This window comes from Mobula birostris, chromosome 15 (genome assembly GCF_030028105.1).
Source record: "Mobula birostris isolate sMobBir1 chromosome 15, sMobBir1.hap1, whole genome shotgun sequence".
Taxonomy (NCBI): domain Eukaryota; kingdom Metazoa; phylum Chordata; class Chondrichthyes; order Myliobatiformes; family Myliobatidae; genus Mobula; species Mobula birostris.
Window position 1 is genome coordinate 77,781,119 of NC_092384.1, and position 13,995 is coordinate 77,795,113.

Genomic DNA, 13,995 nt, shown 5'->3' on the forward strand with positions numbered 1-13,995 from the left:
GGGAACTGCTCTGATGAAGATTCTTTGATGTAAAAAGTTAGCTCTGTATTTTGTTACACATACCCTTCCCAGTGGTGCTGCGACATCCTCAGACCCTTTACTTCTTTGTTTAGTCTGTCACTTTTCATTTCGTTTTGAGCTTCAACTTTAAATAGTACAGCAAAGGAACAGGCCTTTTGACTCACAATACGGTGCTGAATTAATTGAACACTTAACTCAGACCTAATCCTGCTTTCTCATGGCTGAGGCTGAAGGGCTAACCAGTTTTCAGCTCCCTGCTCTGTGAGGCTTCACTCGCATCAGTGCAGAACTTACTCTACAGCAGTGTCCTGTAGCCATCGGGCTCCTGGACCAGCTTCAGAGGGTGGTGTGAGTGTAGAATGAGCTGCCAGCAGAAGTGATTTCAAATGTAACTTTTAAGAGAAGTTTGGATAGCTACATGAATGGGAGTGACTTGGAGGGATATAGTCCAGGTGTGGGTCGATAGGACTAGGCAGAATAACAGTTCAGCACAGACAAGATGGGCAGAAGGGCCTGTTTCTTTGCTGTAGCGCTCTATGACTTTAGATTGCACTATAATCTTTGCACCATTTTGATATTTAATACTTTTCACTGTGTTTATTATTAACACTCAATCTTTACTCTAAATGATTCATGCCAGCGAGGAATTTCATCGCACCCAAGTAGATACGACAATAAACAAATTTGAATCTTAATATTATTGCTCTCCAGAGATGAAGCCTCACCTGCTGTCATAAGTTGGTGGCTGGGAACGGACCCAAGTGCAAGACACAGACACTGAAGTACTAGGGACAGGACTAGGATACAAGGTGAGGGCTAGGTCACGGACACGAAAACTGGGAACCCGGAACAGGACTGGACAAGAGAGCTAGGAGCCCGGGCTTGGACTCCGAGCCAGAGACTGGACAAGGACCCAGAACCTGGGTCTTTCTGGCTTGGACCCCAGAACTAGGCAAGGACGTGACTTAGCTGGCAGGCAGGACGAGGCTGGAGTCTTCCGACTTGAGGCGAGGCTGGAGACCAGAGACTTGAGGCGAGGCTGGAGACTTGGGGTCTTGAAGCTCCTCCTGGGCAGGGCACGGTTCTCCTGGGCAGAGCACGATACTCCTGGGCAGAGCACGATACTCCACCTGACGGAGGCAAGGGACAGGAAGGGACAGAACCAACCGTAGGTAACGGCAAGACGGCCTGACTTACCCGACGGAGGCAAGGAACAAGAAGGAAGCTAGGTACAGGGTGGCTCCAAGACAAGACTACAGGCGAGACGAGGCGAGAGTTACCAGCAAGACAAGGCAGGGTTTCAGGCGAGGAAACAGAAGGCAGGGGAAGGGATACAAGGAGTAATGACAAGAACAATCCAGCAGCCACGCCCTGGTCTCTGGAGGTATTTATGCAGCCAGCCCCAATGAGAATCAGCTGCCTCAACTAGTGCTCAACAGGAACAGAAATAGGGTAGACAGGAAAACCTAGAGCAAGGGTCGATGGACTGGACCGTGAACCGGAATGCGGACTTCACGGACCGGACCATGACACCTGCAGAGTATTTCCAGATGTGGTCTCACCTGTGGAGTATTTCCAGATGTGACCTCACCTGCTAAGTATTTCCAGCATTGTCTTTTATTTTACATCTGTAGATTTTTATTCCAATGTTTTGTGGAGATCTGAAGTAGTTTCCCATGAGAATCTGGAAAGAACTGCATGAATGGATGTAGAAACAGGTACTCTCATAAGATTGAGGAAGTATCAAGATAAGAATTTCAGTCACCAAGGTGTGAACACTTTGCAGACCATTAGACATAGGAGCAGCATTAGGCCACTCGGCCCATCGCTCTGCTCTGCCGTTCGATTATGAAAGATTGCTTCTCCCCCTCAACCCCATTCTCCTCTCTGTAACCATTGACACCCTTACTGTTCAAGATCGAGAGCTGACAAATAAGATTAGTAATGGACATTTGATGGTTGATGCAGAGATGATGGGCTGCAAGACCTGTATGTGAGAGTCTATGTCCATAATACTCTATTCTTGAACAACAAACAGTTTCTTCAGAGTTTCTTTGGGGACAATTCTGGGAATATGAGGCCTCAACCCAGGAAATCCGAAGAGCAACTGCAATGATGAGGAATTCACTCTCAAGTCATGGGAGCCTGCAGAAATACTGGTGACTTCAGCATAAGATATAGGAGCAGAATTAGGCAATTCGGCCCATCAGGTCTGCTCCGCCATTCAATCACATCCGACTTTTTCATCCCCATTCTCATACCTTCTCCCAAGCCCTTGACCCTTACCAACCAAAAACCAATTAACCCTCTGCCAATCAATGATTGGGCATCCACTGCCCTCTGTGGAAACAAATTGCACAAAGTTACCACCTTCTACTTCATTAGGAGCTTGAGAGTATCTGGAATGTCACCAAAGACATTTACAAACTTGTATAGATGTGCTGTGGGGAGCATTTGGACTGGTTTCATCACAGACTGGTATGGAATCTCTTATGTACAAGACTGCAAGAAACTGCAGAGCTTTGCATGGGCACAGCTCTCCCCACCATCAAGGACGAAGGCAGTATCCATCACTAAGGATCCTCACCATTTGCCATTTTCTCTTTGCTATCATCGGGAATGAGGTACAGGCCAGGGGCCAGAATACTCACACTCAACCATTCAGGAACAGCTTCTTGACTATTTTTATTCAGCGATTCAGCATGGTGACCGGCCCTTCTAGCCCAACAAAGCTGCGCCACCCAATTACCAATGCTTTTAGTAAATGGCCTGTTATTTTGAACACAAACTCCATGTGATCTTTCAGTTTGCTCCTACAACACCAAAGAGCCATAACTTAGAAGGCTGCGAGCCAACAGCTGGAAATGTGCCAGCCTAAAGAGAACAGGCCAAATGGCCTCTGTCTTTGCTGTGATTTACAACAGTCTTGTGTAGCAGAAAGTCAGATTCCGTGCCAGTCCTGAATTGGTTAAGACTCTTTGCTAATACACCAATGCAGTGAAAACTCCTCATTATTTTTCCTGCCAAGAAAAGTAAACAACTGGGAATTCACTGGGAGGATTCCCGTGTAGAGCTCACGCAGCAGAGAAGGGAGAGTATGACCTGAGAGTGTGCTGGGAAATCCTTTGGGAGGTGCATTGCTGCACGTAATATAAATCATCTCAACGTAACACTGCCATCTTAAACGCCTGCAATGTACACACGACCGCGTCTTCCCACTTTCCATATTAAGTATGATTGCTGTGGAGATAGTGTCTTTCTATAACATCTGCGGGATAACCAAAGTATTGAACACTTCCTTGAACTCCCTTGTGAATTCTCCAGAGGAAAATGGTTTTCTTCACATCTGGATCGCATCCTCCTTTTCCTCTCACATCAGCAGAATTAATGGTTAACTTATTCCTAAGCGGGGAGTCTAAAACAGGACAACGCAGGAATAGGTTGGTATTTATTTTAGTTTTATTTAGCAATGCAGTAACAGGCCCTTCCATCCTATTGCACCACCCAATAACACCCATGTGATCAATTAACCTAGTGACCTAGAGGAATGTGAGAGGGAACTGGAGCACGCAGAGGAAGCCCATGCAATCACGGAAGAAGGTACTCCTCAGAGACAGCCGTGGGAATTGAACCCTGTTCGCTGGCACTGTCATGGTGTTATATGGAGTGAGCTGCCGGATGAACTAGTAAAGGTGGGTACAATTACAAGATATTTAGACAGGTTCATGGATAGGAAACATAAAGGATTCTGCAGATGCTGGAAATCCAGAGCAACACACACACACACACAAAATGCTAGAGGAGCTCAGCAGGTCAGGCAACAACTACAGAAATGCTTAAACAATCGACATTTTGGGCTGAGAACCTTCACAGGGTGGTATAGTAGCGTGGTGGTTAGCACAACGTACCAGTAACCCAGGTACAAATCCCATCACTGCCTGTAAGGAATTTGTATGTTCTCCCGATAATCACATGGGTTTCCTCTAGGTATACACACATTCTTTCTCTCTCTCTCCTTTTTCTCCTTCTGTCCCTCTCACTATACCCCTTGCCCATCCTTTGGGTTCCCCCCCCCCTTTCTTTCTCCCTGGGCCTCCTGCCCCATGATCTTCTCATATCCCTTTTGCCAATCACCTGTCCAGCTCTTGGCTCCATCCCTCCCTCTCCTGTCTTCTCCTATCATTTCGGATCTCCCCCTCCCCCTCCAACTTTCAAATCCCTTACTCACTCTTCCTTCAGTTAGTCCTGACGCAGGGTCTCAGCCCGAAACATCGACTGTACCTCTTCCTAGAGATGCTGCCTGGCCTGCTGCATTCACCAGCAACTTTGGTGTGTGTTCCTCTGGGTGAACCAGTTTCCTCCCCAGTCGAATGGTGTATTGGTTGGTAGGTTTATTGGTGATTGTAGGTCACCCCATGATTAGGCCAGGGTTAGGCTGGGTGGCATGGCTCGACAGACTGAAAGGGCCTACTCCGTGTTGCATCTCGATAAATGAATAGATAAGTCAGGACTGGAAAGGAAGAGTGCAGAAATCAGAATAAACTGCTGGGGAGGGAGGAGAACCATGAGCTGGCATGAGTTACGTGAGTCCAGGTGGAAGGGAGAAGGTGGATGTTTGGTGAGGGAAGGGGAAACTTCAGAGACACAAGGGAGCCCAGGTGTTGGAATCTGAAACAGCACGTAGAGTGCAGGATGAACTTAGTGAGTCAGGCAGCATCTTTGGAGGGAGGTGGACTGGATGAATTGTCTCAGGCTGAAACGGCAATGTTTAGTTTCCCTCCACAGATGCTCCTTGTCCCTCTGAGTTTCCCCAGAACTTTGTGTCTTGATCAGAAACTGTTTATGTTCTTCTCATTTTATTTAATCTTCCATGAAGCTTTCAACTTTGAACTTTGAACTTTGGTATCTAGGCAAGGCCACCATTTATTGCCCAACCATCAATGCCCCTTGAGAAGGTGGGGATGCAGCTATCTTCTTAGACCGTGCAGTCCTTCCACTGGGGTGTGGGGTTGGAATTCTAAGACATAGACCCAATGATAATAAAGAGATGATGATATATTTCCAAGTGCGGATGATACATGACCTGAGGGTTCAGCGTTCTCAAGCATTTGCTGTTCTTGGAATCAGCAGTGTTGGTGAGAGGGTGGGAAGCTGCAGATGGAATTATCGAATGCAGCTCTCTGGGGAAAACAGCCTGACCTGCAAAATGCTCTGTGGCACGTGCTTGTTTTAATCTTGATCTCTCTTTTTTTCCCTCTCTCCATCTCTCTCTCCCTCTCTATTATTCACCCCCTCTCCCTCTGTCTGTCTGTCTGTCTCTTCCCCTTTCTCTCTCTCTCTCCCATTGCCTCTCTCTGCCTTTGTCTCTCTCTCACCCTCTCTCTCTTCCTTTCTCTATCTTTTTCTTTCTCATTCTTCCTCTGTTTCCCTCCCTCTTTCTTTCCTTCCCTCTTCTTTTTCTCTCAATTTCTCTCTCGCCCTAACTCTCTCTTACTGTCCTTCTCTAACTCTCTGTTCTCTCTCCCTCTCACTGTCTGTTCTCTCTCTCTCTCTCTCTCTCTCTCTCTCTCTTTCACCCTCTGCTCCATTTCTCCATCCATCCATCTCATAGCCATATGGTGTTTGACTTGGTCAGGATGAGGTGTATTTTGGGGAGATAAGTGAACAGTGGAAACTTGGAGAGTGTATTGAGCAGAGGGAACCAGAAGTACATGGTTAGTTGAATGTCACAGGTAGAAGCCTTTTGGTATATTAGCTTGGATCAGTCAGGGCATTGAACAAAGAAGTCAGGATGTACTATTGCAGTTTACAAGATTCATTTAAAAGGTACTTAGACACCTACATGGATGGGTAGAGTTTAGAGGATATGTGGCCAAATGCAATTTGATGAAATGACTCTTCAAACCAGGGTTCCCAACCTGGGGACCATGGACACCTTGATTAATGGTTTTGATCCATGGCACTAAAACAGTTTGGAACTTCTGCTCTAGAAAATCATTCAGCTCCACAAATAGCAGAACAATCCCATTAATCTGTAGCAAACTGTCAGGTCAGCTGAAAAGGTCATTGGCGGACTTGGATGTGATATACCCCCACCTGTCCACTTAGAACAGAGATGAGGAGGAATTTCTTTAGCCAGAGGGTGGAGAATCTGTGGAATTTGTTGCCACAGATGGCTGTGCAGGCCAAATCATTGGATATACTTAAAGTGGAGCTTGATAGGCTTTTTATTAGTCAGGGCGACAAAGGTTACAGGGGGAAGGCAGGAGAATAGGACTGAGAGGGATAATAAATCAGCCATGATGGAACGATGGAGAAGACTTGATGGGCTGAATGGCCTAATTCTGCTCCTATGTCTTACAGTCTAGAACTACTTTTTATAATGCTTGTTTGCATTGAACCTACATCGTTTGTAGATCATTCTAGCTCCTCCTCTTCTCATCCAGTGATCTATCTGTCTGAGGCACCACCTGTATTTTACCTGGTGACAATATAAATTGCCCACAGCGTCCTAACCCTAACTTGTACATCTTTGGAAAGTGGGAGGAAAGCGGAGCACCCAGAGGAAATCCATGCAGCCATGGGGAGAATATCCAAACTCCTTACGGACAGTGATGGGAATCGAATTCAGGTTGCTGGCACTATAAAGTATTCTGTTAACCACTATGCTACTGCACTGACTAGTGTTTTACCAAGAGTAACACATGCAAAATGCTGGAGGGACTCAACAGGTCAGGCAGCATCTACGGAAATGAATAAACAGTCAGACCAAAACTCTTCTTCAGAACTGGAAAGGAAGGGGGAGAAGACTCCAGAAAAAAAGGGGTGTGGGAGGAAAAAAGGGCTGGAAATAAGGACTCTGAGAGGGGAGGAGAGTGGACCATTGAAGCAGGGGAAGGAGGAGGGGCACCAGAGGGAGGCGATAGGCAGGAGAGGAGAGAAGGTAAGAGGTCAGATTGAGGGATAGAAGAAGGAAGGGGGAGGAAAAAAATTACTGTAAGGAGAAATTGATATTCAAGCCATCAGGTTCAAGGCTACACAGACACAATATTGGGTGTTGCCCCTCCACCCTGAGAGTGGCCTTATCGAGACAAAAGAGGCCATGGACTGACATGTCGGAACAGGAATAGGGTTAGGAATTCAAATGGTTGCCCTCTGGGAAATTCCATTTTTGGCTGATAGAGTGGAGGTGTTCAACAATGTGGTCCCTCAAATTACGTTGGGTCTCCCCAGTGTAGAGGAGGCCGCATCGGGAGCACCAGATACAGTAGTTACGTTTTCTTTTATCAATCATTGTCTGTTAAAACCTTTGAGTTCATTTTTTTTCCTGATGCTCCTCACACATACTTTCCAATACAAATTACTCTGCACGCATTTAAAAGAGGAATGAAACGTACAACTACTCCCTGTATTTAATCGAAAATTCCTGAGAGATAATATCTGCAGCTTTTTAATTGTCCTCCTTGCAAATGAAGTGAGATTCTTATCTCCATTTTGACTAGCAATTTACTTCTAAGTAAACTCAACCAACCTTTACCTTATCTTCAAGGAGCAGCAATTTTAGCTCCCCAGATAATAATAAGGGAGATGCCACATTCACAGTATCTTTAAGAAACAGTGACCCGACATTTTCTGAATTGACAATGAACCCATGTACACTACCACAACTTACTTTTCTTTTTTTTGTTTCTTTTTGCAAGATTTACTTTATTTTTTAATATATTTCTTATTGCAATTTATAGGTTGGCAGGGTGCAGATACATCTCTACCAAAGGAGGTGTAAGACACACCTTCCCTCCACTTCACTTGAACCAAGTGTAGCACCTGCTTAGCCCCCGATCAGAGTCACGTGAAGCCATGGGAGCAGGTGCTGGATGGTCATATGAGCAGCTGGGGCATATCACAAGTCCTGGTTATGTGACCACTGACATCAAGCAGACAATCTCTGAAGAGTATTGATAACAGATGAGGTCATCCATCTTGTAAGGACACTGCCCAGAAGAAGGCAAAACACTTCTGGAGAAAAATTTGCCTAGAACAATCATGGTCAAAGACCATGATCCCCCACTCAGACGACATGACACATAATGGTGGTGATGGTTGTAAGTTAAAGTATTTTTAATGCAATGCATGGCTGTTGCATAACAACAAATTTCATGACCTATGCCAGTGATAGTAAACGGGATTCTGATACATTAGCCCATGGATAATACACAGCTTCTTACAGAACTGCCTTTTGGTTCAATGTATTAAAAGAAACCAACTCAGAGATAAATTGTGATCACAATTTCCACAAGTCCTGCAATGTTGCTCCAACACTGATGTATTCATGCGTGATAAAATTGGTGAACTTGTTTATTATCATGAAAGGTACTGAGATACAGTGAACACCCTTGTCTGCAACGTGAGTCTAACTTCGTGTTTACTTTAAGCAACGTGCACACATATTACGTGGTAGTGTGATGATGTATGCAAGTCACATATTTTTACATATAATCCATAATGAATTTTTAAAGAAGCAACAATGCTTAATCAGCCAATACATATATACAAATATTACTGAAACATTAAATACATAACAGATAATACAAGGGAAAATGTGACGAAGGCCCGTCACTGATTACGAACGGCACATGGTGCACTCAGTAAAACACTCATCCCCAGCAGTAGTAGTGACTGGCTCTGAACCAGAACTGCTGCGTGGAGCTGTCTCATATATATATATTGTCTTTTTTTCCAGTTTTTGTCTTGTTTTGAGGTAAATAAAAGCACCTCAATTTATTTTTGCAACTCAAGCCATCTGGTTATTTTTCTTAAACAATTGACCCACAGTTTTTTGTGACAGAAAGGACTAACAGAATGCAGAATAAAATGTTATACCTAGTGCAGGTAAAAATTAAGCTACAAGGCAATAGGGAGGTAGATTGTGAGATTAAGCGCTTGTCTTATCATTACGTTAAGTACAATACTGCTAAGGAACTACTTGATAATAGTGGGATAGAAGCTGTCTTGAACCATGGAGTAGTCCAGACAAATTTTCCATATACTTGTGGCCTGATCACAGAGCAAGACACTGATGTAGAGGCAAGTCCTCACATTAAGAAGCGGGGAATTGGGCTTGGCAACCTCCAGAACATCCAGCTTGTACCCATTGTCTCTTTGTGGAGTCTATATTTTCTCCTTGTGACTCTGTGGGTTTCCTTTGGGTTTTCCAGTTCCCTCCCATTCCCAAAGAGGTAGAGATTGGAAAGTTAATGACCACGAACAGCACGGTAGTTAGTGCAATGCTGTACAGTACCAGCGACCCGGGTTCAATGCTCGCCACTGCCTGTAAGGAGTTTGTGCCTTCTTCCCGAGACCACATGAGTTTCCTCTGGGTGCTCCAATTTCCTCCCACAGTCCAAAAACGTACTATCTGGTAAGTTAACTGGTCTTTGTAAATGGCCTGGTGATTAGGCTAGGATTAAATCAGGAGATTGCTGGGTGGTGTGGTGAGATTCCTGGGTGTGGTGAGTTTGCTGGGTGGTGTGGTGAGATTCCTGGGTGTAGTGAGATTGCTGGGTGGTATGGTGAGATTCCTGGGTGTGGTGAGTTTACTGGGTGGTGTGGTGAGATTGCTGGGTGGTGTGATGAGATTCCTGGGTGTGGTGAGTTTGCTGGGTGGTGTGGTGAGTTTGCTGGGTGGTGTGGTGAGATTGCTGAGTGGTGTGGTGAGATTCCTGGGTGTGGTGAGTTTGCTGGGTGGTGTGGTGAGATTGCTGGGTGGTGTGGTGAGATTCCTGGGTGTGGTGAGTTTGCTGGGTGGTGTGGTGAGTTTGCTGGGTGGTGTGGTGAGATTGCTGAGTGGTGTGGTGAGATTCCTGGGTGTGGTGAGTTTGCTGGGTGGTGTGGCTTGAAGGGTGGAAAGGGCCTATTCCATGCTGTAAGTTAATAAATAAATAAATCCATCTACACCCTTCATGATTTTATATCTGTACTTCTATACGATCACCCATTCATCTCCTCATCTCCAAAGAATACTATCATACCTTGGCCAAGCTCTTTCTTTAACACAAGTACACCCCCCACAAAATCCTGACAGCATCCTTGTAAATCTTGTTACTCTCTTCCCAGCTTAATGATGTCTTTCCTATAACCATGGATCCCACAATCCTTTTGACCCACTAGTGTCAGGAAGGAGGTACAGGAGCACTGGGACTAGGACTGCCGGACTGGGCAACAGTTTCTAACCTCAGGCTGTGAGACTAATGACTATCCGGCCGCCACTGGGGTCTCATCACTACGACAGTGAGCTGTTTACTGCTTCCCTGTGCTGCACACTACGTGAATTTTGAATTATATTTTATTAATTTATTTATGGTAATATTTTGGTTCATGTGTCGCTGTGATATATGTATTGTGGGTGCACTGTGGTTTGGAGGAACATTGTTTCATTTGGTTAAATATATATGTATAGTCAGATGAAAAGTTAAACTTAATCATTAAGATAGACTCAATACTCACTGACTTCTGTTGCAATCACAGATATGTTTTGCCAGGCTGACTGCTCCCTGTCCAGTGGCTCTGTGGTTTTTATGACTCCACTTTGAGGATTGATGATGAAGAATCGATCCATGTTCGACTGTGGCTCAATGGTGTATCTGAGAGGAATACAACAAGAGAAGAAGTAAACCTTGGGATGAACACAACAGTTTGTAGAGCCCTACACTGGGTTCATACCAAGGGAGCATTATTTTAAGGTGATTGGAGGAAAGTATAGTGAGGATGAGCGGGTAGATCCCCCTGCTAGGCATTACATTTCGGGCAGATACATTAGAAACATTTACGAGACTCAGATAGGCACAACAATGACAAAGAAATGGAGGGCTATGTAGGGGGGAACAGTTATATTGATCAAACACTCGGTGATAAGTTCTGCACAATCTCATGGGCCAAAGGGACTGTATTGTACTATAGTATTCTATGTTGTACAGCACAAAAACAGGCCATTTGGCCCATCTAGTTTGTCCCAAAATGTTATTTGACCTAGTCCCATTAACTGGCACCTGAACCATAGTCCTCTATACCCTTCCCACCCATGTAATTATCCAAATTTCTCTTAAATGTTAAAAATCAAACCTGCACTCATCACTTCTGCTGGCAGATCATTCCACACTTGCGCCACTCTCTGAATGAAGTTCCCCTCATGTTCCCCTTAACCAATCCACCTTTCTCCCTTAACCTATGACCTCTAGTTCTTGTTTCACTCAACCTCAGTGGAAAAAGCCTGCTTGCATTTACTCTCTCAACCCCCATTTGTGTGTCATGTGTCTGCTTGTGTGTATCCAAGCTAGGTATCATCATACAGATATTGAATTTATCTCTCAGTAAATTGCTTACTGATTTAATCACCCATATCAGCCTCCTCTTCCACTCCTGAAACACAGTCAAAGGAACCTTGCTCAGCTTTAACTCAAGTAAGCAGTGACTACTGGGAGACACAAGGTGATTAAATGGGAAGTATTTCTCACCCCAGGGCAAACACGCATCAAATGGATTAGCACACAAATACTCGCTCCGAACAATATATAAATCAAGATTCCAGCAAGGAGTCTGACTAACTCCCATACCCACAAGAGATTCTGTAGCTGCTGGAAATCCAGAGCAACGCACACAGAATTTTGGAGGCATTCAGCTTGTCGAGCAGAAATGAATAAAGAGTCGACGTTCTGGGGCAAGACCCTTCGTCAGGACTAGTAAAGAAGGGGAGAATTCAAAGTAAAAAGTTAGGGGGAGGGCCACTGGATGGGCATATGGATAGGATAGAGTTAGAGTGATATGGGCCAAATGAAGGCATCTAGGATTCGCTTACAATGGGCTTTTATTGAGATACTGCATGGAATAGGCTATTCCAGCCCTTCAAGCTGCACCACCCTGAATTAATCCTAGCCTAATCCTATTAAACTACCAACTGGTAGGTCTTCGGACTCTGGGAGAAAACCAGAGCACCCGGAGGAAACCGTCCAGTCACCAGGAGAATGTACAAGCTCCTTACAGTCAGTGATGGGAATTGATCAATATGGATGAGTATGATCAGTGTGGGCTTCTTGGTCAGTGTGGATCATTTAGACATGTATTACTCTACAGTTCTGCACATCACACCTGCAACTGCAGCATCGCCAGAACATCTCAACTTTCATCCATCTCATGGAATAATGGGGGCCACTGCAGAGTGGCTAGAAAGCTGATGTTGGATTAGACTGTATCACTGATATTTCCTTTGCAGCTTAATTTTTTAATGTCTGCACTGATCTGAACTAAAGTGAATACACCTGGTTGGATGTTTGATATTCTATGTGTTGTTCATTCACTTTTTGCTGTTTGCACAATTTGTTCTTTTTTTGTGTTTGATATTTTCTTGAAAAGGTTCCATGGTGTTTCTTTGTTTAGTAGCTGCCTGTGGGAGGACAAATTTCAGAGTTGTATTCCATATACATACCTAAATAATAAATATACTTTGACTTTAATGTAATTAACTATATCAGTGTAACTGTTTAGTATGTTTCCGAGTGGCTACAGTATGTATATACAGTTATTCAGTGTGTCCCCTTGTGGTTACAATTCTGTATGATTCCAGAAAGTTCTCCAGTATCACATTATTTGAATAGGGACTGCCTGATTGGTTAACTCTAATCTATGGATTTGAATGGAATGGTTCTTATCTATGGGGTATAAAAAGGAGAGAATACATTGCCCTGTCATCTTTAGCTTTTTTCAGTTCTTCATTCTTAGCTACTAGACTTCTGCTACTGTCTTTCCTTGGTACTCAATAAAATGATCCTGAAGAATAAGTTTTATGCCGCTTTTTTTTATTTCTGAAAGAACCTTGAATTAAAAATATCTGAATTGAACACTGGTGATGTAATAGGAAGCAGAAAAAGGAGTAGGGAAAGAGAATCAATATTGCAGATGCTGAAAATCTGCAACAAAAACGGGAGATGCTGGAAAAGCCCAGCAGATCAGGCAGCATCTGACGAGAGAGAAATAGGGAACATTGCAATTTAAGAGCCTCAGGATTCACAGCTCCAGGTTCAGGAACAGTTACTTTCCCTCAATCATCTGGCTCTTGAACAGAAGTGGATAACTACACTCATTCTATTTCTGATGTTCCTACAACCGGTGGTCTCACTTTACCAATTATCTTGTAATTTCATCTTCTTCATTATTTGTTGCTATTTATCCATATTTGCATTTGCACACTTTGTTGTTCATTGATCCTGTTTACAGTTACTGTTCTATAGATTTGCTCGCAGGAAAAGGAATCTCAGGGTTATAGGTGCTGAAGTGTATGTACTCTGATAATAAATTTTACTTTGAACTTTAGATGTGATTGGTGACACATAAAGTTTAATCCTGAAAAATGCAAAATGTTACCTTCTGATGTGAAAGATAAGCAGAGGAGGTACAGGCTAGACCATACCATTCTAAAAGGCATATAAGAACAAGCAGATTTAGGGATATACTGTATATGCATAATTTATTGAAAGTGCGAAGGTAGGCTGAGATAAGGGCAGCGCGATAGCTGAGCGGTTTGTGGAATGCCCTTACATCGCCAACGACCTGGTTTCAGTTCCACCACTGCCTGTAAGGAGCTTGTACCTTCTCCCCATGACCACATGGGTTTCCTCCAGATGCTCCTGTTTCCTCCCACAGTCCAAAGACATATGAGTTAGTATGCTAATTGGTTGCATAAGTGTGGTCTCATTGGGCAAAAACGGTCTTTTACAGTGACGTTTCTCTATATAAATATCTGTTTAATAATATTAGTAACTAGTTAGTATTCAGGTTCAAATTTATTTGCATTCAACCAGACATGAATAGCCATGAATATAGCCCAATGAAACAGAGTTCCTCCAGGGCCAAGATGAAAAACACAGTACCAACAGTCATACACACAAAAAAAAGTTGTCACATGCAGCAAAATACAGTGACAAT

The 13,995-nt window shown here is 43.9% G+C and overlaps 1 protein-coding gene across 3 annotated transcripts in view; it reads right to left on the reverse strand.

Annotated features, from left to right (window-relative positions):
* Positions 1–13,995, reverse strand: part of LOC140210734 (cadherin-11-like) — a 262,075-nt gene that overhangs the window by 54,726 nt on the left and 193,354 nt on the right. For all 3 annotated transcript variants that reach the window (XM_072279966.1, XM_072279964.1, XM_072279965.1), the window contains one exon: positions 10,525–10,661. In XM_072279966.1, coding sequence (XP_072136067.1) covers positions 10,525–10,661 — 137 coding nt within the window. The remainder of the gene's footprint in view (positions 1–10,524; positions 10,662–13,995) is intronic.